This window comes from Pteropus medius, unplaced genomic scaffold (genome assembly GCF_902729225.1).
Source record: "Pteropus medius unplaced genomic scaffold, Ma_sr-lr_union100, whole genome shotgun sequence".
NCBI lineage: Eukaryota > Metazoa > Chordata > Mammalia > Chiroptera > Pteropodidae > Pteropus > Pteropus medius.
Window position 1 is genome coordinate 5,444,305 of NW_024355990.1, and position 23,392 is coordinate 5,467,696.

The window sequence follows — 23,392 nt, forward strand, 5'->3', positions numbered from 1 at the left end:
TGTTCTCCCTGGCTATGCCCCAAAGTAACCAGGAGCCATGTGCCGAATAGCAGCTCCCTGCTCCAAATATATTGCTGCACCACCTTTGCTGAAAAAAAGAACCCTATGTTTTGGGGGAATAAATGTGCATTTTTCTGTGAGCCAGGCTCTCATTGACAGCAGATGGACGGGGGCCCAGGCCAGCTGAGTCAGCCAGACTTTGGAGCAAGCAGACACTGTGAAGCAAGGCGGGGATGGGAGCCAGCCAAGGAAAGTAGAACACAAGGAGGTCTAGAGGCTTTCATCACAGGGGTTCAGTCAGCACCTTGTGCGACTTGATTCGGTTTAAGGGCCAAGAAGATAAATAAGTATTATAAAAGGTAGGCTAAAAAAGCAGTGACAAATAGACCTCCAGATGTAGAGTGGTTCAAATACTTTAGAAATTTATTTCTTACTCGTGTGACACACCAAGGCAGGTATTCTTGATTGGCCAGTGGCTTTATTCCATGTGGTGATTCAGGGACTCGGGCTCCTTGCATCTAAGGGCTCTGCCATTTTCCAGGGTCTCGTCATCATCCAGCTGGCAGAAGAGGAAAGGAAGTATGGGGGAAGCACACCCACTTCTTACTGCTTTGGCTCAGAAGTGGCAGATCTCTCTTCTGCTCACATTCTATTGGTGGAAACGAGTCATATGACCACCCTAGTTGCAAGGACAGCTGGGAAATGTAGTCTCTGCTCCTTAGTGACACCTCCTCTATACTCTGAAAGGGGAACAAGGATTTTGGTGGACAGCTAACCATCTCTGCCACAGGATTTTATCAAGGCATTTAGGTCATGGACCAAGAGAGAGCAATTCATTCTAAGTTTTCGGGGACTACCTGGAAGGATAACTTGCTGGAGAGGATTTTGCTTTTGCCAAAGACTCAAAGATCCAACAGCATCAGAACTGGGCAGGAATCTGGGAAAGCTAGCAGAGAAGCAAACGTATAAGAAACCTGGATAATTAGGACTAAGAAGCTGTGCTATTCACTTGCAATTTGTAAATTTTCCAGCCCAATGATTGGCGCTTGAGACGCTGGCGGAAGCCATGTGGACAAAGATTTGGATGCTTCCGTATGGAGGTGGGACCAGAGAGCAGGATGAGGCTGCAACCCCCAGGTCGTGGCTGAAATCAGAGTGCTGCCTTTTTCTTCTCATCTGGGGTCTACATACATGACGTGGAACCTTCATCATGCAGGCACCTGTATCAGTTCTCTATTGCTGATTAAGAAATTGCAACAAACTTTGAGGCTTAAACACGCTCATTTATTAGCTCACAGTTTTGTAGGTCAGAAATCTGAAATGGGCTTGACTGGGTTCCAGCTTAGGGTCTCAAGGCCAAAATCAAGGTGTTAGCCAGGCTAAGCTCTTATGGGATGGGAAGATTCTGCTCTCAAGTTCATTTAGGTTGTCAGCAGAACGAGTTCCCTGCCATTGCAGGACTGAGGTCTCCATTTTCTGTTGGCTGGGTGTCGCAGTTCATGGAGGCTGCTCTCAAGTCTCCATGCAGCCTCAATCCTCAAAGCCAGGGACAGCGCATCAAATCCTTCTGCCACAAGAGAAACTGCTTTCAAAGGGCTCGTGTGATTAGGTCAGGCCAATCACATAAACACTCTATTTGAAGGTCAACTGATTAGCAGGTTGAATTCCACTGCAAATCCCTTTTACTACATAATGTAAAACAATCACAGGAAAGACACCCAGGGACAGAGATCATGGGGCATCTTAGAATTCTGCCTTTCATGGGGTCTGAGGCTTGGTGTCTGGGATCCAGAGTGGTGTCCTTTGGCACGTAAAGAGATTTCGGTCTTCTGGCCAAAGAGCTGCCCTGCTTGGTCCACCCAGCCATGGTGGGGTGACCACTGGCCTGGTCCCAGCTCTTGCATTATACACAGGAGCTCTAAGAACAGAGAGGCAGTGTACCCCTCCACCACTCCCTGCCCTGAAGTTCCTTTCTCTCAAATCCTCCACAAAGAGAAGCTCTCACTATGCAGAGCCCAGTGAGCACTACAGCCCTGGAGCTCACCCACCAACGAGCAGCCTTCCCTCCCCACACCCCACGCTCTTGCTCTCAGGTCTCACACCCTAAAGGGAGCCCCAGAGTCTTCCAGCCTCCCTACCGTCTTGCCTCACCCCTCCCTCACACCCCCTCTTAGGGAAGGGCAGGCCTGGGCACAGCGACGTCAGGACTTGGCGGCTCCCCTGGCCCACCTCCTGGCCACCCAGTTGGTGCCAGCCCAGAGAGGCAGCTCCTGGTTTGTCCCCTGCAGATGGCCTGTCACTGGGGAGAGCAGGGGCCTCCTGCAACTGCCTCTTGGCCTGGCCTCCACACCTCACCCCCTCATCCCTGCCTGGGCCTGTCTGTTGGCTCCCGGCCTCCTTGAGGGTCTGCCCTTGACATGCTCCCTGCACATTCCGTGACATGTTTCTAACTCTCTTCAATGCCCGCTCCTTGTAGTAAGCCAGGTGGGGAGCCCCCTCCCCCCTCCCCACCTTCAGTTACTCAGGAATGCAGGTGCCTGCAGCAAAAACCACTGAAAATGTTTTCTTAGCTGTAGGCCTCTCCCCTGGGCCCCACAGCAAAACGACCCTTTGTGCAGCTTCCCCGCCTCCCAGGCTTTGGCCCCACCTCAGACTCCACCTCAGTCTCTCTCCCCTCCTGTTGGCTTATTTCAGGATCTGGAGAACTGGGAGAGGGCGCCTCTCTTACTAGTCAAACAGCTTAATCCCAGGCTCCCTCGCGAAGTCATCTGCTGGACTTTTGGCCTCTCCTTCCTCTGGGACCCCGTGGAAGGCAGCCAGTGGCTCCGCAGGGTTCTCTGCCGGCAACAGTGGGTGTGGGTGGTCAAGGGCCAGCCAGCCCGGACTCAGACTGCAGAGCCACTGGGCAGGACCAGCGCAGCAAGGGCCTGGTTGGTGTGTAAGGACGTGATGGCCGCCCTACTCGGAATTTCAAAGCTAAGAGTATCCGATTGGCCAGACTGCTTGTCCGCATTCACGGCCCAGAACATATTTGCCAAGGGCATGAATAAAAACGTAGTCCTCGTGCGCTGAAAAGGTGCTGGGAGTCCGATGCTCAGCCCGACGGCGTGGCCGGAGCGCAGGTGGGAGGTGACGTGGGGCTAGCCGGAGCTGAGAGACTGGGAGTCAAGCCCCCGAGGTCTGCCGTGTGGAGGGGTCGGGACTTCCTCCTGGGGCAGTGGGCGCCCCCTGGACGGCTCATAAGTGACAGGGTCAGGACAAGCTTGGGGGATGGAGGCAGTGGGGCGGGGTAGGGAGAACCCGCTGCTGAGATCCTGGAGAGGAGACGGAGGCCAGCGGACCAATAATCCACAATTGAGTCTATAATGAAAACTAAGGGTGCCTTTTGCCAAATCTGATTTGGCACCCAGGAGCTCTCCCGAAGGAGAGGTGAGTCTTACGGGGCCTGTTTCTTTTGCATTTCCTTATCCCGTCTCCTCTTAGCCCCGGTGGCTCCTGAACAGGTCACTGCTCTTCTTCCTCCTGGGAATCCTTTCTCTTCTAATCCTCTAACTTCTGCTTTTTTTCTCTCTCTCTCTCCTGTGTCTGCCCAAGCCCACATGGCACTTTCCTTTCCCCTTAACTTTTTTCAAGGACCAAGCCCTCTGCCGGACATCTTTCTGATGGCGAGAAGGAAGAGAGCAGGCTGAAGGCTGAAGGACGCAGAGCCACTGAACTGTCTCAAGGCCGTGTGGAGGTCCCCGCCCACGCCCCTCCCCTGCACGAGTCACAAGGACCCTGACTAGGGGTAGAGATGGGCCAGCCACCTGCTGGCGAGGCTCAGACTCCCGAGGCAGGACTTTGTGTGAAGTGAGCAGGGCGATGGCATGGTCTCCAAGGGATTGTGACCACACCCCTCCTTTGTGGCCCCAGGAGGCGGTCACTCATCAGGAAGCAGAACCAAGCCCTTGGAAAAACCAACAGCCACACCTGTTGCTCACTTGAAATCTTTTCTTTTCATAGGTGTGACCTTTCCGCTCGAGGTCAGAGAAGAACTGAAGCTGGATGGGGAGCGGGGCGCCACCTCCACAGCGCCCACACTCAGAAATCATTTCTTCTGCTGCTTCCTTTCCACAGACCGAGGAGCCGCCTAGACCCATCTGACCAGCAGAGCCCAGGGGAGCCGGCCTTAATCCTGGCCTCGAAAGAATGCAGACCACAATAGGTAGTGTTATATTACCTGGGCCAGCGCCTTACTTCACAGATACAGAAACTGGGCCTTCAGAGGCCCAGGGCCACGGGGCCAGGACAAGCGCACTTCTCCCTACATTGAAAATCCCTTTTACGGCGGAATGTCATATCATCACAGAGTCACTCATGAGGACAAGAATGGAGATCACGGGGCCATCTTAGGATCTTGCCTTCCACAGGGCCTGAGACTCCTGTACCCCCACCTGGCTGTGCCCTAAGCCAACTCCTGGGAGGAAGTGTCCTCCTGTGCTATCGGCTGCCCCCGTCACTCAGTGAGGCCCGACTCGAATCCCCAATACATCGATTATAACAGTGGAGTGGACAGTGGGGCGGACAGGCGCTCGGGTTCGCTGCTCTTGCCTGCTGGGAGTTGGTTCCCTCTCGGCCCAACTGGCCCAAAGGGTCTCGGTCTGTGGTTTCAGATTCCAACCAAGGAGCACAGAGATGATGGCAGGATGATGGAGAGGAGAGAGCCGAGGGCTTGGCGGTCCTGACTGCGGCTGCCCCGTCAGCTGGGACCCTATACTGTCCTTCTGCATTTCTCCCTGGTACCCTCACAGACATCATAACAATTTGTATTCATTCATGTAACACATATTCATGGAGAACATGCTCAAAGTACTAGCGTAGGAAGGAGCCGGAGGCAAGGCAGCAGGAACCTCGCCTTCGGGAGACTGACAGGAGAGGTCTGTGCCTAAATCCAGCGTGGTGCCGCCAGCGTCCGGAACACACCGACTCTGTGACCTAGGTGAGTCAGCTCACCTTCTCGATGCCCAGGTTGCTTGCCCGCAGCACTGAGATGACACAGGTTGTTGGTGAGAGACTGAACAGACAGGCAGACGATGGCCAGGCCCTCTATACAAATAGACCTCTGACCCACTATCTGCAGGAACCAGCCCAGGAAGTGGACCTGTCGCCTGTCAGTCAGACTTGTAGGAAGTCTGACCACTATCTCCAACAATGCATCCGGAGGCCAAATAATAAGCTCTGTAGCAACCGGCCCCAGGAGGCCCAGACTTGATGATGTCTGACCACTTCCCTGATGCTCTCCCTGCCTCCGCCTGAGGGCCAAGGAGAGAAAACCAAATAGCACCCCTAACCAAGCACATAGGACCCCCGCATTCTAGGTAGCCCCCTCGGGCTTCCCCATGCAGACAGCCTCCCATCGGGGCACACCTGTGGCCTTCCGTTTGTGGCCCTACAAAGCGCTCCCACTTCGAGTCCCTGCCCAACGCAGAAGCTAGTGGCTGCTGACACCTTCCTTATACGGCAAGCTCGGAACCAGTAGCCTTTGCTGGTTCTCACGTGGGTGGCCTTCGTTTATTCCCACATTAGGGTCTAAGGAGTTAGGGGATGTGGAAGAGCTGATTAAAAGCCTAGGGCTCTAGAAATGTAAGGTAGGAGTCGAGGCAGAAAGTTCACGGCATCCCGAGAGGGAGGCGGCGCAGCTATTCTATAGGCCCCGCCCCCTCGCCCTCCTCTCCACAATCCGTCCCTCATGCCCCTGGGAGACTGGGTCACTCCGTCCACCTCCCACCGGAAGAGAGCAACGCCCTGCCCGCACCAGGGCCTCTCTGCGACCAGAACCTTCCATTTAAAGCCAACTCGCCCACGCCCTGCCCCCTGCCCTCCACCGGGTCCGCTCCCCTTCCACGTCCCAAGCCCTCGCGGCGCCCCTCCCCCATCTCTCATCCCCTGCACCGCCGCCCTCCTGGGGATGGTGTGGCGAATCAGAGGCTGTGGTGCCAGGGCATCTTGGCATTCCTCTCCCTCCGCCTTGTGCCGCCTGCTAAATATATATCTAGGAGGAGTCCGGGGTGGAAACGCCGCAGACCTCATTAACTCTTCCACCTCCGGCAGCCACAGTGAGCGCAGACAGGAAGGGAGGGGGCCGGCCATCCGAGATCCTGCCCCGGCTCAGCTGGAGGGGCAGAGGATCTCGCCTGTCCCACCAGGCCAGGGGCATGGGGTCCTGGGGTCCGTGTTGGGGGGAGGGGAGGACCTGCGGGAAAGAGACCAACCGTGCCCTCATCACCCCTCCCTCACCCCACTCCTGCCCGGAAGGAGGAAGCCCAGGTAAAGGAGTGCAGGTGGGGCGCTGTTGCTCCAATCTCAGGTGTGTGTGGGGGGGTGCAGGGGCTAAGTCAGGCCCCAACCCATTTTCTTCAGAAAGAACTGGAGGAAGGCCTCAGCTCTCCTTTTACACCAGGTGAGGGAGCGTCTGGGCAGGCGGCCCGCCTTCTCCCCAGGGTAGGTCCCCTTTCCAGGCTTCTTGAATAGAGGTGTGAAGGCCGGGGAGCAGGCCTCCGACTGGAGGAGCTGGGGTCTCAGGATGCACCAGTCTCCTGAGCCCCCGCATCTTCCTGACATGGCCCCTCCCAGGTTGCAGGCTGGTGAGGTCAGGGAAGGGCTGGGACGAGTTGTCTTGGGGGACAAAGATGAGGCAGGCAAACGACTGTCCCTCCTGCTCTGTGACCAGAGAGAGGAGCCCAACAGCAGCCCAGGATCAGCCACAGGTGTGGGTGGCGCCTGGTCCCGGGTCCCGGTTCTGCTCATGACTCACAGTGGGGCTCGGCAGTCTCCCTCCCTCACCTTCTTGGCCCCTTCCCCCATCCCTGTCGTGTGAGGCCACTGCCAAAGCTCAAAGTCCCGCAGAGGGCAGAATGCCCAGGTGGGTGCTTCGGACCTGCCAGCCGGGGGCTGGGTGCAGGCGGAACTGGGTTGGGGTGGGGCGAGTGGGACCCCTGAGGCACTGACAGAAGCCCCGGGCTCTGAGCCCAGGCAGGCCGAGCTCCCCACAGTGGGGAGGGCAGGCCAGCCGAGTCGAAGACCAGTGGGAGGGGTGGCCAGACCTTGCCCGTAGAGGGTGGGGGTAGGAAGGCCATGAAAGGGCCCTTCACACTGCCTCGCACAGGGAACCTATCCAGCCTGGAAACCAGAATGATGTGAGAAAACTTGCAGCCACAGCCTGGCAGACAGGAGGCTTCGTGGCTTCAGGGTGGAGGACAGCGACATGTGGGACCTCTGAGCCCTCCTACCCGACTGCCGCCCGCTGGCTGTGGGCCCCAGGGCAGACAAACTTTCTTTGCAGTCACTTGGACCTTCCTACAAACCTGCCTTAAGGCCACCACCGCCTCCCAGTCCCGCCTGTCCATTCAGCCAGTCCTGCAGCGACCCCTGCTGTCTGATCAGCGGCTCGAGCTCCCCCTTTGACAAAGGAGGCGTTTACGGAATAGCCAAGATTCCCAAGACACCCCCACGTCCAAGACCGTCCCTGCCGACCGCCTCAGGAGGACGTGGACAGCTGTGGGCCCCTTTTCCATCCGCCTCTTCTTTTTGGGCAAAAAGAAGCCCTTAAGGAGAAAACTCAAGTGAGGTGGAAGCGAGCTGTGAGCTGTGGGAAGAGGCAGGGCCCGGGGTGCGAGGACAGATCCAGGAAGCCTCCTGGGAGTTTGGAAATCTTCCAGGGAGAAAGGAGAGGTCACCTTTAGAGACCCTGCTACACCACCCAGAAGGAGAAAAGTGGGCGGACATTTCACTTAAAGCTGAGAGAAACTGGCTATGCAGCCGAACTGACATTTCTCTTTAAACTAACCAGAGTGTTATGGGCTGATCGTGTTCGGCCCAAATTCATAAGTTGAAGCCCTAACTCCCTGTACCTTTCCAGGCTTCTTGAATAGAGGTGTGAAGGCTGGGGAGCAGGCCTCCGACTGGAGGAGCTGGGGGTCTCAGGATGCACCGGTCTCCTGAGCCCCCGCATCTTCCCGACATGGCCCCTCCCAGGTTGCAGGCTGGTGAGGTCAGGGGAGGGCCGGGACGAGTTTAACTTAAAGAGATAATTAGTTAAAAATGAGGCTGTTAGAGTGGGCACTAATCTGATCTGACTGGTGGTGTCCTTGCAAGAAGAGGGAATTTGGACACACAGAGAGACACCAGGGATGCTCCCACACAGAGGAAAGACCGTGTGAGGACACAGGGACAAAGCGGCCGTCTGCAAGCCAAGGAGAGAGGACTCGGAAGAAGCAAAACCCGCCAACTCCTTGGACTTCCGGTCTCCAGAACGGTAAGAAAATAAATTTCCATTGTGTAAGCCACCCACGCACCCCCCGCCACCACCACCGAGGCTGTGGTATTTTATTATGGCAGCCCCTAGGAAAAAAAAACACACATAGACACACACCCCAGAAAACAATTTATCAACCAATTTCCAAAACAGCGAAAAAATCACACATAGACTTGGGAGGAAGTGAGAGACGCTCGAAAAATAACTGTCCTCAAATATTAACGTGGCAATGATAGAACATGAGGTTCGCTGACAGACGGGACAATATGTGGGGGGAAAGTGTGCGGGAAAAAACAGCATTTCATGAAGTGTTTCCGTTCGTGAGATGTTTGAGCAGGCGGATTGGAGAGAGAAGGCAGGGTGACCCTCCCCCTTGCAGTGTAGACGCCGTTGAGAGTTTAAGGATAGAAATGCATAACGGAAAGATTGGAGCAGTTTTAATAATACTTTTCATTTACATTTCAGTGGCAGGCGTATCAAAGCAAGGATCTCTTCATTTTGTTAAAGTTACCAAAATGTTTTTTTTTTAAACTGTTACTTAATGCAGCTTATTAGGAAAATAAGATAATATGATATTGATTCCCAAATCTGGTAAGTCCAGGACCGAAAAGTTGTAAGCGATGAAAGAGTCTCTGAAGCTGCCTTTTCTGCACCTGAGCGGTGATGGATGGATGGGGAATAATCTGAAACCGGGAGACGTGGCGTGAGTCTCTTGCCCTTGACCAGCTTCAGGCCATGTGCATTATTGTCTAATCTCTCTGTGCCTTGCATTCCTCAGCCTGTAGAAGGGTTACAATACTCAGGATGCAGGATTCTCTGAAAACATTGATGTCATGCCAGCCTGTGGGTACAAGTGAGGTCCCATTAACACCTGGGTTCCAGTGGCTCAAAGCCCTCGCCTCTGCAAAACTTGATCCGCCTTAACAGAGCCTCTCCACCTGTTTGAGGAAGTTCCTGGTTTTCCTGGTGTTGGGGACAGGGGAGTGAATCTTTCTGCCTCCTTGAGGACAGCCCACCAGCCAGATGAGAGAGGTATCCTGTCACTGGCCCTGCCCTGTCTACAGAGCCTTCTATGACAAGGGTGTTCCTTGATTCTGCAGGTTTTGTAGAGAGTGGGAAGAAGGTCCGTCCCTGGACTGAGCTCCATTTGGTTCTGCATCAGGAGGCACCTGTCCTCCCAGAGCCTTCTTCTGTAGGGCGGACTTGCCCCTCGGGCTGGGCCGGGGGGGCATCATCTGCCTCGCCCTCCAGGACCCCCTTTTCCCCCGGGGGTGCCTGCACTTGCATCCTTTCCTCCTTAAACAAGGAGCGAAGCTCTGACACGTCAACTCTGACCCACAGCCATGTGCCCACTGGGGAAGCCCATGCCCCAGATCCACCCAGGGTCGGTCAATACCATGCGATAGCAGAAATGGTGGGACTTACAGGTCTTCAATCATTTCTCTGAAAACCTGAAACTAATATGATATTGTATGCCAACTACCATCGAAAAATAAAAAATATTATTTAAAAAATAAATAAATCCTGTCTCTGAACTCCTAGGACCGGACGTGTCTCAGAATTCAGAATTTTTCAGAATGAAGGTCATGTGCGGTCTGTGGTTGGATGTCAGGTCTGGATTCTGGTGGCTTCGGGCCTACAGGCGTAACCACACCCCGCAGAGCCTAGGCAGCCAGTCTGCACCAAGTTGTACGCCCCTTCTCATCTTTCCAGGTCAGATTTTGTCGCTAGATGTGGTAGTGGCAAACTCAGGAAAAATGTTTTCTTTTTCAGAGCTTTTTGGAGTTTCGAATGGTGGATAAAGGATTGGGGACCTGCCTTCTCTTCCTTCTGGATGTGGCTGAAAGTCCCTTCCTTCCCCGATGCCCTGCTCTAGGGAGGAGAGGAAAGGCAGAAGCAGAGTACTTACTATGCGCTGACTGTGCCAGCACGCATCAGGCTTTTTTGCCTGTTAATCCCACTCAGGGCTTGGGCGTGGCTGGGGGCTCAGCCGGGACCACCTGTTCAGGGGAAAGGTCAGCTCTGCCGACAGGGAAGCAGAAAGCAGACAGGCTAATGTGTTTACTCAGTGTCTGGAGCAGGTGGGAGGACCATCTGCTAATCTCTCCCAGCTGCCACTCCAGGCTGGCACTACCGAAAGGAAAGAGGGGGGCCCTGGAGAGGCTGGGAGGGGCCCAGCAGAGCCCCCCAGGGTCAGCGTCAGATCCCCCTCCTCCAAGTGAAGGGGGCTCCCGGGGCAGGGCTAAGTCAGACCTTCCTGCTCTCCCTTCCCTGGCCCCTGGGCTGAGAGGGCATTTCCTTCTGGCATAGTCAGGCAACCATGGAAACCTGCAGCCCCAGGAAACCTGCGGCCCTTCATCTGTTGGCTCCAGGCAGGTGGTTAAGCTGAATGGAACTCGCATGCTTGAGGCCCAACGGGTGTCGTGCCTCTCCAGGGCGGGGGCATCACATCTGCTTTGAGACGACCACCTTTCCTGAGCAGCTCCCTCCCAGTGCTAAGCCTCGAACATCTGGTTCCCCCAGCCCAAGAAGTCTGGAGATGCCTTTCTTTTCACCCTGGCATTGCCACTGGAAGCCAGAGAGGTGATTGACTCAAGGAATGAGAGGCGGGATCCAGAAAGGGGAAACAATTTATGTTCATTTAGCCAGCCAGCCATCCATCATCCATCCATCCATCCATCCATCCATCATCCATCCATCCATCCATCCATCCATCCATCCATCCATCCATCTACCTTTTCTTTCTTTCATTCATTCAACCAACATTAATTTAGTCTTCACGATGTGCCCAGTGAAATGTCCCTTACAAAGGAATGCCCATAGCAGCTGACATTAGTAGCTTGTGCCTGGCAGAGCCCTCCTTGTCCTAGGAAATGGCAATTGCTGGTGAAGCTAATGTAAGAGTTGGACAAATTGTCCTCCCCTCTATCGGGGGGGCCACCTCTAAAAGAAAGAGCCTTTCCACCTACCCCCACATTGTAAAGTAGGGTGTTGATAAAGTTTGTGGGCACAACCACAAAGGCCCATTACATTTGGCCCTGAGCCACCCCAAGCTCCCTGGCTGGGCTCTTCCACTATAAGTCTGTCCCTTTGGGAAGTCCTGGAGGCTTCAGCATGGGCTCTACCACCACGCCCTCTGGCCGTGACCCTGGGGTGCAGGGCAAGTGGACATCATGGATGACCTCTCGGACGGTGACCCGGAAAGTCTTGCTGACAAAGCAGTAGAGGCCGAAGTTGACTGCTGTGTTGAGCATAGCCACCATGTTGGCCACGTCCAAGGCCAGGTGGACCCTCCAGTCCCGGTGGACGGGGGCCACGTACAGGTGGTAGAGCATGACAAAGATCCGGGGTGCCCAAAGGAAGGCGAAGATTGTGGTGACCCCCAGGAGGATGGCTGTGCTCTTGCCCACCTGAGGCCTCGGCCAACTCCGGCGCCTCCTCTGGAGCCGACGGATGATGGCCGAGTTGGTGACCAAGAAAATGCCACAAGGGATGAAATAGACGGTGAGGCAGTGAGCCCACTTGAGGGCCTCGTCCAGTGCGCTGGGGGGCTCCGCGTCCCTCCACACGTCCAGCCACCAGTAGAAGGGAATGCCGGTCAGCAGGGCGGCACCAAGGACAACGGCGATGGCCCGGCGGGTCCGGCCTACAGATGAGACCGTGCGGTGGCGCAGCGGGTGGCACAGGGCGCTGTACCGGTCCACGGTGAGGAGGACAGCGATCCAGACCGAGGCGTGGATGGCCGCAAACTCCAGGATGTTCGCCGAGCGCACCACGGCCTGGGGCACCTCTCGGGCCAACACAGCTCCCTGCAGCAGGAAGCCCGCGAACACGATGACCACCTGGGTGACAATATCCGAGGCTGTGAGCGCCAGGAGGTAGTGGTAGGAGGGCTTCCTGGTCCTGGCGGCCAGGCGGGCCAGGGCCACTGCGGTCAGGAGGTTGACTGATGGCGACCACGGCCACAGAAGGGAGAAGTCAGAGGCGTTAGAAGCACTGCTCGGACTTTGTTTTCCAAGGTGTCATCATGTCCCTCCCCACCTGCTTGGTCTGGCTTCTCTTCTTCCTCTTTCCAGACTCGTCCTAAAACTCGTTTTGTTGGAAGGCTACCCGGATCAGCCGTGCCCCGTCCATCCCCACTCTGCCGGCTGGGCCGGGGCATGTGCCTTACACACAGGCCTTTCTGCTGACAGGCAGGGATGGGTAACTCCCCAAGGACGAGACCCCCTGTCCTTTTCTGCACCTCCACCCCACCTCCACCCCAGCTCTGCTCTCCGAAGGCAGGGGATGGGACAGGAAGCTTGCAACTGAGCTGAGGGCAGTCCACAGGAAGGTGGGTATCCTAGGAGAGCGCCCGCTGCTGGGGGTAGAGGGAGGCTTTCTGCTCCGGGGAAACCTCGGGTTCATCTTGAGTGCCCCTACTCCTGACCCCTCACCTTTACTGTGCTTTGCCCCCATGACCCAGATCACCCCCATAAAGGCAAGGGAAGCCTGAGGGAGGTTCTATGATCCTGAGCCTCAGGGGTCAGCATAGAGGATTGGCATCCATCAAAGGAGAACCTCAATTTCTGGAAACCCCCAAGACCCGAGACCCTAGCCCTCCACTTACCAGGCAGCCCCAGGCCCAGCAGGATGCTGTAGTAGATGACAGGAATGACACCAGCCACACACGGGGACCTTGCTGGGATCTCCGGCCAATGGCCTTCCAACGCCTGGCTTGGCCTACTGCCATTGGGTGTGGGCAGCAGGGTTGCTCGTGGCTGGCTGGCTGGGAAGGGTGGAAGGGCTCAGGGTTAGAGCATTTGGTCTCTTCCCGGCCGGACCCGCAGCAGCCCAACCCTGACCCTGACCCTGACCCTGAGGTCTTTTTTCACCCCTGCTTTGTGCAGATCCCCGATCAGGGCCAAATGACAATCCCTATTGCCAAGTCCACACCCCAGCCCCTCAGTGGCCTGGCTTCCCCATGATGGCAGAGAACCCTGGGGGCATTTCTCTTTGCCACGGAGACTATTTCTCGATTGCATTGTTCTCGGTAGGTCTTCGGCCTGGAAAGCGGGGCCTTGAAACAGGCTGCAGGGCACAGTCAGGACGGGAGGGGGCACTGGTGACAGTACAGGTTCCTAAGCCTTGCTCCAGGCAGTCTGCCCAGGGGGTCTGGAGAGGGGCTTGAGCAGCTGTGTTTTTCACAAGCATCCACAGGTGATGCTGACGCCCAGTGACCCACAGCAGCTGCACGGCTCCAATCAACAATCGCCCCCCTTTCCTTGGCTGAAGAGCATCCCTCTTCATAGGTCGGCACTACTGGACCTGGAATGGCCGTGGTTTCCTGATGAGGAAAGAATCCAGAGGGGCCAGGTGACCCGCCCGGATCACACAGCTGGCTTGTGGCCACTCCGGGATGAGAACCAGCCGCATGCTCTGCTTCCTGCCCTCCTCAGCCCACACTTTCGGTCTTTAGGTTTTACATCCCAGCTTTGATTTCCTGCTGAAGCCCCCAGCCCCCTGCTAAACCGAGTCCCCCCCTTCCTACTGCTCATCCATTATCTGCTTCAAGCTCCCCAGCCCCGGCCTCCGGACTCCTTACCTGTCCTTGTCCTTGACTCTCCCCTCCCACCCAGTTCTACGTACTTTACCTGTCTCTTGTCCCTCGAGCCTCATGCTCCTGGGGTCTGAGTCTGGGGTCACCTTGTGGCTTTTTCCGGGAGTCCCTGAAACTTCCTCTCAGCATCACCAGCTCTTGAAGCGTCGTTTGCCCTGTGGTTCTTCCAGCTGTACTGAGCCGGTCAGTGCAGAGAGGTGGGGAGGAGGGAGGCTGTGGAAGGGAAGGGTAGGGTGGGGCCGAGCCTCACTGGACGGAGTCTACACTGCAGATGTGGTGGGGAGCGAACCAGGGTTCCCAAGGGTGCAGAGAAGAGCGGGTGTCAGACTGGGAGGGAGATACCGGGGAGGGGGCAGGGCGGGGCTCTGGATGGACCGCCTCCTGCTCCAGGGCACTCTGGGGGGTTGGCTTGGGCTCAGCCAGGGCAGTCACACCTGAGGGGAGGACTTTGGGGAAAAACAGAAGGATTTGGGGAGCTGACTCTACTAGCATCAAAGAGAGGAGGGCAGGTCTGCAGGGGTGGGGGCTGGGGGTGGGGCAAACCAGTGCCTGGAGGGAGAGGCGAGGTCACCAGAGAGGAGCCCTCACCCGGAGAGGTTTTGTGGGCCAGGTTTGAAGGAGTCAGTCCTGCCGCAGCTGCAGGAGGTGGGACCAGGATGAGGCTACTGGAGGGCTGCTGGCCTGGAAGGGTGGCAGGAAGCTGTGCGCGGTGGCGACAGTGACCACTGAGAGAAGCCTGAGCAGGCTGCCAGCAGCACTGGGAAACCAAGACCCGTGGCATCCTGCAAGCTGTTGTTTGCCTGGCCCTGGTGAAATGGACTGGCCCCCAAGGAAGATAAGTCTCTGGCAAATAAACATCAGCCAGTGCGTGAACATTCTGGAGAGGCTGGATCTGCGCCCGGCCGGCTGTCCCCACGGTGGGAAGAGTGACCAGTGCGGCCCACGATGGATTCCCCGGGACAGTGTGTGCACTGACTCGGAGAGCCGATGCCCAGCCTGGAATCGCTTCCCACACCCGCCCTCCGGGAACGTGGCAGCCTGGCTTCTGGGCTTCCTCAATGGGATCCCACATCTGGGGCTGGAGCTACCTTGACCCGCTCACCCGGCCCCACCTTCAGAGCCAAAGCTGGGCCATCCCAGAGGCCTTGCTAACCCCTGGGGGCGTGTCCTGACCCTGCCTTTGGCCAGGTCCCCTGTATGACACAGTGGGGACCAGAGTAGAAACTACCCACTCAGGTCCCCAGGCAGAGTGTCCGGAACTCCAGGCCCAGAGAGTACAAATAGCACAAGGCTGTGGGGGAGCAAGGGTCTAGCTCTCCGGTTGAGTTGGAAAGGCCAGCTATGTGTGAGGGGCTCCAACATTTCCTGAGCACCAACCCCGTCCCCTACACTTGTCACCCGCACGGTAGCCCCATGAGCTAACTCCGGTCCCCTCCGTTTCACGCAAGGCGGCACCAGAGCTTGTAGAAGCTCAGTGACCATGCTAAAGCCACAGGACTGGTATGTGGCAGCTGGCATTTGAATTCAGGTCTGTCCCTCCCCCAGAGCTGCTCACTGTCACTCCCTCACACAACCTTCTCTGGAAGAACAGGAAGAACAGGAATTCAGGCAGGGGGAGGCCACTGTGAGCTCAGGCTTTATGGAGGAGGGGGGCGTGGATCAGACAGACTGCAAGCACTCGATGCTTCAGGGGGTGGGGGGAGGACGGCGTGATGGAGGGCGCCGAGGCAGGAAAGCAGATGTTAGCCCCGTGGGACAGCCTGGTTTCGGGGACGCTTTTAATAGTGTGCGAGTTACTTCGGGGAAAGAGTCCTTCTTGTTTATTATGAGCGTGTCCCTGAGGACCTGGGGCTTGGAATAAACTAACTCCTTATTCCTTGAGCTAAGTGTCTGAGGGCACCCCAGCTCAGGGAGGGGTAAGGGCAGGCCTGGGTCTGGGGCCCACCCTGATAATACGTGGGTATTATCACCCTCCCGCATCTGATCACCCACTCTGCAGGTTCAGAAACTCTCCACCCTGCCCCAAGCTAGCGAGAGGTCTCCATTGCTTTTACAGCCTTAGAGGGTCCTTGCCCACTGGCGTCACTTATGGCTACTGATATAAGCTTCCCCGAAGAGACAGCACGGGTCTGTGGAAAGAAAAGCTGAGCAGAAAAGTGGCACCGGAGTCCTGGCTCCGCCCGGTCCTGGCCATGAGACCGTCACTAGGGTCATAAACGCTATCGGCTGGCAGGATGTCACACTCCTCTCTGAGAATTGTTCTAGTTCGTGCACTGTGCTCATCAGACTTACTCTCAAGGAATTACAAGGCTTCCAGATCCACAGGGAACAATAAGGTGGAGTGTCTCAGATCCTCTGTCTCCAAGACTGGGCGGGGCAAACGCCCTCCTTCCTCTCTCCCACTCTGAGATGCTCAGGTCCATGTGTACACGTGTACACACACATACGCACACACGTATGCATGCACACGCTCCAGCAACCCTCAGACTAAGAAAACGAGAACAGAGAATGCCTATTCCTGGAAAGCCAATTTCTAAATTATTAGAGGAGTTTCAGGAATAACAGAAGTTAGAAATAGTAGGAAGTGGGCCCTCTCAGAGGTGGGGAGTCAGAGGGGACCCTCCTGAGTCTTCTCAGTAATCTGGGGCCTCCCTGATCCCTTGCATTGCCATCCATCTAGCCCTAGTAGGTAGATCTTAGCTTGGGGTGTACATAACAATCGTCCAGGATGCTTCGAAAATACCAGTACAGGTGGGCTACACTTCTAGAAAGACTGATGCAGAGCCTCAAGGAGGCCGGAGTTAAGAAGCGTGTTTACTGAAATACCGTTTTCTGAGTTGTGTGTTCTCTTATCGTTCTTCAATTACATTCCTATTGGAACGTATTGTGCATGGAGGCGGATGCCCTCAGAGGTCCGTACCCCGGTGACGCTCAGGCTCTGTCTCGCCGAGCTGGGTTGGGGAGGTGGTGCAGCCCACGGGAAGGGCAGGCAGGCAGCCAGTGGGCAAGGATGGTGGATTCGGATGATGGGAACCAGGCGTGAAGGTCAGGGCCGCCGAAAGGGCTTTCCGCTGGGCCGGACAGCTCCATCTCTGCCAACCCGGACGAGGCAGGTGCCAGACCCAATTCCTGCTCTGTCTGTGGCTCCAGAGAGGGGGTGGAGCTGTCAGGTCTCTCTGTGGCAGCCGGGGACAGAAATCAATGCATTGAGCTGGTCCCTGGGATCCAGACAGCAAAGCAGGGCAGGTTCCTCCCCATTTCCGGTCAGGAACCTGGCCTCTTGGGATCCCCCACTTTTGTTCATCAGCCTCAAAGGAGTCTCTCCCACGAAGACTGAGTCAGACTCTACTTACTCCCTGAAAAAGGTGAGGCCTCGACAGCACCCACACACGCCCCCCACCCTCCTCTCTCCCTTCCTTTGTGTTCTGTACGTCACTCCTCCGCACTAACCCAATGGAGACTGCGGCCTAGCTCTCTGCCTCAGTTTCTCCTTCGGTCGGGGTGGGGTGCCAGGTCTGCTGCGTGTCTCCTTGGAACGCTGGGATAACGGAAGTTAGACGTCGTAGGAGGTGGAGCCTCTACTGGGGGAAAATTGTAGTTGGAAGCTGGACAGAAGCTGATACAAGCCTCACAAGGAGGCAGACCCAGAGACCGGAAGCCACTTGAGGAGCTGAGTTAAAGAAAGGAGGGGCAGAGGCAGACAGGCACACAGGTGCCCACTTCAGCGTCTCCAGCCCCCGTGCCAAGGCATGGGCTGGCTGGGCAAGCGGTGGGCTGCCTGCCAAGGGCCAGCGTCTTGCAAGGTGGTCAGCCCTGCCGAGGTGCACCTCCCACAGTGGTGCATGCGCTGGGGTGCCTCTACTGTATGCTCTGCCTTGCCATCATGGCTCACCTTGACCCTTGGGGGGTGACAGTCACAGCCCATCACCCTCCCTAGAGCATGCCAGAAACATTCTTCAACAAAGATCATGAGACTGATACCAGTTACCCATGGGCGGGCCCCTATTTGAGACCCGTGCCCTCCTGTCTGGAGAGCTAGCCCACCCCAAAATAGGAGAGGGGGAGGGGTGGGAGCCTGAGCCGCCTTGTGCCTCTCCTCTTCCAGGCCCTTCCCTTGCAGCCTGCTCGCCATGGGACTCCAGCCAAGATGCTGCCAAGCGTGCTCTGTGCCAGGGCGGGGGCTGAGGGGGGGGGGCTGGGGACCCTCTGGGCCAGGGCTGCCAGCTGTCCTGGAGCCTCTTGCCTGCCCTTTGGAGAACAGAAAACTTCCCAGGAAAGGAACGACTAGCTCTGCTGGGTGGTAGAGATGTGGGGGAGGGTGCCGGATCTGTCCCCCTCAGGGGCCGCAGGCAGCACAATAGCCCCTGGGGCTGCCACTCTCTGGCTTAAGAGGTTGCCTGGGCAACAGCTGGGGCCAGTTTCCACCAATCCATGGCAGAGGCTGGATTGGGGGAGGGAGGCTGGCCAGGAAGGAGGGTGCTGGCCCCTTGTGCTGGATCCTATATAAGGAGAAGAGATGTGAGCAGTGTGGTCTCGGCTTCGCTGTCCCTCCAGTGGACACAGGGACGGGGCACAAAGATGCTTAGGCTGGGCTGTGCCAAGCCTGGGTCCTGGGGCAGCTTCTGGGCCATCCTGACCTTGGTGGGCCTGGCTTCTCGTGCAGGTGAGTGGGCAGTGGGCGGGGTGGGAGTGAGGGACAGGGAGGAAGGGCAGGAACTTTGGCCCTACCTGCACAGGCCAGGAGGGGGCGGTGTCCAGCCAGCCAGGCTAGTAGTCTATTCCTTCTGGAAGGAGGGCAACCTGTCTCAGACCAGAGGAGGGGCTGGGCCACCAAGCAGGGTTCTAACCACAAGAAGACCCTTCCACTGTCCTTTGTCTCAGGCGGCCGGCTCCAGGCAGAGGCTGATGGGACTCTATCAGCATTCAGGTTGGGGAGGTGGGGCTGGGAAATTAATCACTCACTGCTCTCACCCTCCCTTTATCCTGTCTCCCTCTCTCACACCCCGATGCTCTGCTCCTCCGTGAGCCTTCTCTCTAGTAGCCCCCACAGGGGCAGTGTGTGTGCGTGCGTGTGGACGTGCGTGCATGCGTGTGTACGTGTGCATGTGAGCGTGTGCATGTGTGTGTGTGAGCATGTGCATGCATGCGTGTGTGCACGTGCATGTGAGCATGTGCATGTGTGTGAGCATGTGCATGTGTGCATGTGTGCGTGTGTGTGTGAGCATGTGCATGCGTATGTGTGTGTGAGCATGTTCATGCATGTGTGTGTGCATGTGAGCGCAGGCAGTGGGTCCTCATCTACTGCTGTCCCATGCCCTCCTTGCCTCTCTGTGAGGCCTTTCACTCCATTCTCCAGTTGGGGAAGCTGCTGGCAGTGTTTTCTGTCACCGAAGTTTTCTGTAACTGAGTGCATGTCCCCATCTGACCCTCATGGCATCCCTGGAAACGTGGCAGGTCCAGCGTGGCCAGCCTGGAGGGTAATGCCATCCTCGACATGCAGGTACCACGAGAATCCCATTCCCGCTGGGCCCCTGTATTTTCTTGGTGCCCCACAGGCCCCACGCTGAGAGTGCACTCTCACAGATGGGGACCCAAGAGGGCAGCGGGGCCTGGAAACAGCCTTGCCTCATGCTCCACCCCTCCCCTCACACTCAGCCTCCAGCCCCCTAACCCTCTCTGCTCCCAGCATCCCAAGCCCATCCTCCTCAGCCTTTGCAGGGCTGGTTCTCAGCCTGGACACTCATCCTCTGGCTAGCTCCTTCTGGTCATTTCTCAGGGAGCCCATCCCTGGTTCCTGTACCCAAAGTAGCCTCACCCCCACTTATTTATCACGGTCTAAAACTAGAGTGCTTATTTGTACTTACTGTGACTTTTCTGAGCGTAAAGACCTGACTTCTTTTGTTCGCTGCCATATTCTGAGCTCCTACGAGAGTGTCTGGCACGTAGTAGGTGCTCAATAAATATCTGTTGGTGAACACACCACTTCTGACAACTCCTCCGAGAGATTAGGTGGACAATCCTTCAGGAAGTGAAGGGCAGGTACCAAGAGCTTCCTCAACCTTTGTCTGGGGGTCTGGCATCACGGAGACCAGTTCTGGGCATTTTGTCCTACACTGGTTCATGACTTCTCCCTGCCAGGAATCCACCTCCTTTCCAAGAGCATCCTCTCTGGGTCTGCTCAGCGTCAGGTTCACAAACTTTCCTACCAAGGGGGTGCTTGCATGCACACACAGGAAATCCACGTACTTCATAGGCACAAACAGGTGTGCACACAGCCTCCCCAGGCCCACCTGCCCTCTGTCCACACCCACGCACAGGTGTCTCCACTTGGTCCCTCTGCACCCCTAGATCAAGGCCCTGGTGCCTTCTCAGGCTGTGCTGTGTTCCCTCCTGCTGCAGCCCAGAGAGCCGATGTCGGCGGGGAGGCAGTGGGCACTTCCATCAACCACTCCCAGATGCTGCTCCAGCGCCTGCAGGAGCTACTGAAGCAGGGCAATGCCAGCGACGTGGTTCTGCGGGTGCAGGCTGCGGGCACCGACGAGGTCCGTGTCTTCCACGCCCACCGCCTGCTGCTGGGAATGCATAGCGAGCTGTTCCGGGAGCTGCTGAGTAATCAGAGCGAGGTGGTCCTGCAGGAGCCCAGGGACTGCGCTGCCGTCTTTGACAAGTTCATCAGGTGGGGAGCGGAAGGACTGGTTGGGGGGGCCAGGCTCCTCCATTCACAGCCTCACTGAAGCCCCGGGCCCCTTAGAGGTCATTATGTCAATTAGGATGACAAAGCAGCCTCCGCCTCTATCCTGTCTCCCACTTGCAAATGCAGTGGGACTCTCTGCCCCTGCCTGTAAGCTCTGTAGTTTGCTGTCAGTTACCAAATGCCCCAGAGCTGTTTCCAAACCTGGCCTGGAGAGCTTTTTAAAACTTCAGATCCCTTGATTCCACCCTGGATCTTTGGATTTAGGTCTGGGGTTGGATTCAGCACATTTTTTTAAAAAAAGCCTCCATGTGATTTTGTGTCTGGCCAGGTTTTGAACTACAGGGCTAGGGAGCTGAAAAAGTGAGCCAGCTCCCTCTCTCGCCTGCCTCCTGCCAGTGCACGGCAAAAGGGTTGCCATTCACACTATAGTCTGAGAAAGTAACCCTGTTTTCATGGCTTAGACAAGATGGTTGCAAGAATTCCAGCTATCACATCCAAGTTCCAGACAACAGGAGGATAACACAGAAGGCCAAAAGAGTCTTCCCTCCACCCCAGGAGGTTCTACTTAACCAGTCTTTCCCCGCATTTCATACTGCGCCCCTGCTGACATTCCACTAGCTAGAATTTAGCCACAAGGCCACACTCACTATGGGGAGGTCTGGGGAATATCTTGTATTCTCAGATGCAGACATGTGGGGCTGAAAGGGGAGACATGGGTGTTGGGGCAGGTATCTGGCAGTCAGTGCCACACACCATGGAGCATGTGCCAGTGGGGACTGGCAAAAAGGGTGAGCAGAGGGACGGCAGCGGCCGGAGACAGGGTGAGTGAGCACAAGCGATAATGGATAGCGAGAGCGGGGAGACAGTCAGAAAGATGAGCTGCAAGCAAAGGGGAGGGCGGAGTGGGAAGTAACCTGTGTGACCGCCTGCTTTGTAGCGAGTACCATTCATTCTGATTGCCACAGTAACCCCGGGGGTGGAGGCGGCTCCCTCTTTCCTAGGTTAACATAAGGCTCAGTGATGAGTGAAGTTAAATTATTTGCCCACTCATGGCCAGTAGGTGGCAGGACTTGGATCTGAACCCAGGTGGTTAACTGCACAATGGCAGGAGCCATGTCTGTTTTGTTCTGGCATAGAGCTGGGCACCTAGTAGATGCTCAATAAACACATGCTATTTCCATGTGTCCACAGAGGAGGCTGGGAAGCAGAATAGGCATGGGAGAGTCCTTGAGAAGAAAAGGCAGGAAGCCTCAGGGCCCACTGCTCCCTTTGTGCCCCTGACCACGAAGCTCTCCATCTATGGCAGGGTCCCCTCTGGACTCAGAAATCGGAGCAGAGTGAAGATGGGCGTGTGTGTTGTGTGGGGGGGGGGGGGCGGACTGGCCCCGCCCTGACCCCCCCTCGAATCCGCACCTCTCCCGCAGGTACCTGTACTGCGGCGAGCTGACAGTGCTGCTGGTCCAGGCCATCCCCCTGCACAGGCTGGCCACCAAGTACGGCGTGGCCTCCCTGCAGCGGGGAGTGGCCGACTACATGCGCGCGCACCTGGCAGGCGGCGCAGGCCCGGCGGTGGGCTGGTACCACTACGCGGTGAGCACCGGAGACGAGGCCCTGCGCCAGAGCTGCCTGCAGTTCCTGGCCTGGAACCTGTCGGCCGTGGCGGGAAGCACCGAGTGGGGCGCCGTGAGCCCTGAGCTGCTGGCGCAGCTCCTGCCGCGCTCGGACCTGGTGCTGCAGGACGAACTGGAGCTGTTCCACGCGCTGGAGGCGTGGCTGGGTCGCGCTCGGCCGCCAGCCGCGGTGGCTGAGTGGGCTCTACGCGCCATCCGCTACCCCATGATCCCACCGGCGCAGCTGTTCCAGCTGCAGGCGCGCTCGGCCGTTCTGGCGAGCCACGGCCGGGCTGTGGCTGACCTCCTGCTGCAGGCCTACCAGTTCCACGCCGCCTCGCCCCTGCACTACGCCAAATTCTTCGATGTCAATGGCAGCGCCTTCCTGCCCCGCAACTACCTCGCGCCTGCCTGGGGCGCCTCGTGGGTCATCAACAACCCGGCCCGCGACGACCGCAGCACCAGCTTCCAGACGCAGCTGGGTCCGAGCGGCCACGACTCGGGCCGCCGCGTCACGTGGAACGTGCTCTTCTCGCCACGCTGGCTGCCTGTCAGCCTACGGCCAGTCTACGCGGATGCCGCGGGCACCGCACTGCCCGTCGCGCGCCCCGAGGACGGCCGGCCACGACTCGTGGTCACGCCGGCCAGCAGCGGCGGCGACGCGGCGGGCGTGAGCTTCCAGAAGACCGTGCTGGTCGGGGCGCGCCACCACGGTCGCCTGCTGGTGCGTCACGCCTACAGCTTCCACCAGAGCAGCGAGGAGGCGGGAGACTTCCTGGCGCATGCGGATCTGCAGCGGCGCAATTCTGAGTACCTGGTGGAGAACGCCCTGCACCTCCACCTCATCGTCAAGCCCGTCTACCACACCCTCATCCGGACCCCCAAGTAGCCAAGTGGGGACGGAGTGGGGAACCTGGCGTCCCAGACGCCTCCGGACTGGGAAATAAAGGCCTGGCACAGATAGCCCGGAGGGACTGGGAGCGTCTCCGCCAGTGGAGGTGCCTACACCGGCCCCTTTGGGCGGCCAGACTCCGGAGACGGCGGAGCTGGGTGGAGACCAGGTGAGGGATGGTAGACCAGATGCCTAGTCTCAAGAGTCGCACAGCTGACTTAAAGGCAACATTCTTGGTTGAATAAACCGATGCTCAGAGAGGCGAGGGGATAATTGAAGCACCCAGCCCCAGGAAAAAAATCAG

At 57.3% G+C, this 23,392-nt stretch overlaps 2 protein-coding genes across 2 annotated transcripts; one reads left to right on the top strand and one right to left on the bottom strand.

Moving 5' to 3' along the window:
- Window positions 1–10,999: 10,999 nt before the first annotated feature.
- On the bottom strand, window positions 11,000–14,094 carry GPR142 (G protein-coupled receptor 142). Its single transcript, XM_039859326.1, is given in 4 exon segments — window positions 11,000–12,239; window positions 12,903–13,061; window positions 13,927–13,978; window positions 13,980–14,094. Coding segments are annotated over 4 exon segments (1,125 nt in total). The 5' UTR covers window positions 14,022–14,094; the 3' UTR covers window positions 11,000–11,367.
- Window positions 14,095–18,209: 4,115 nt separating this feature from the next.
- BTBD17 (BTB domain containing 17) lies at window positions 18,210–23,344 on the top strand. The gene is made up of 3 exons (XM_039859325.1): window positions 18,210–18,555; window positions 20,292–20,568; window positions 22,011–23,344. Exons 1-3 carry the CDS (start codon window positions 18,324–18,326, stop codon window positions 23,083–23,085), a joined length of 1,584 nt encoding a protein of 527 aa, XP_039715259.1. The 5' UTR covers window positions 18,210–18,323; the 3' UTR covers window positions 23,086–23,344.
- Window positions 23,345–23,392: the final 48 nt, after the last annotated feature.

Excerpts from the sequence above, each read along its gene's own strand:
- BTBD17 (XM_039859325.1), top strand. The coding sequence starts at position 18,324 with ATGGCAGAGGCTGGATTGGGGGAGGGAGGCTGGCCAGGAAGGAGGGTG. Across the intron at positions 18,556-20,291 it reads GGGCCTGGCTTCTCGTGCAG|CCCAGAGAGCCGATGTCGGC; the intron begins GTGAGTGGGCAG and ends CTCCTGCTGCAG. Across the intron at positions 20,569-22,010 it reads GTCTTTGACAAGTTCATCAG|GTACCTGTACTGCGGCGAGC; the intron begins GTGGGGAGCGGA and ends CCTCTCCCGCAG.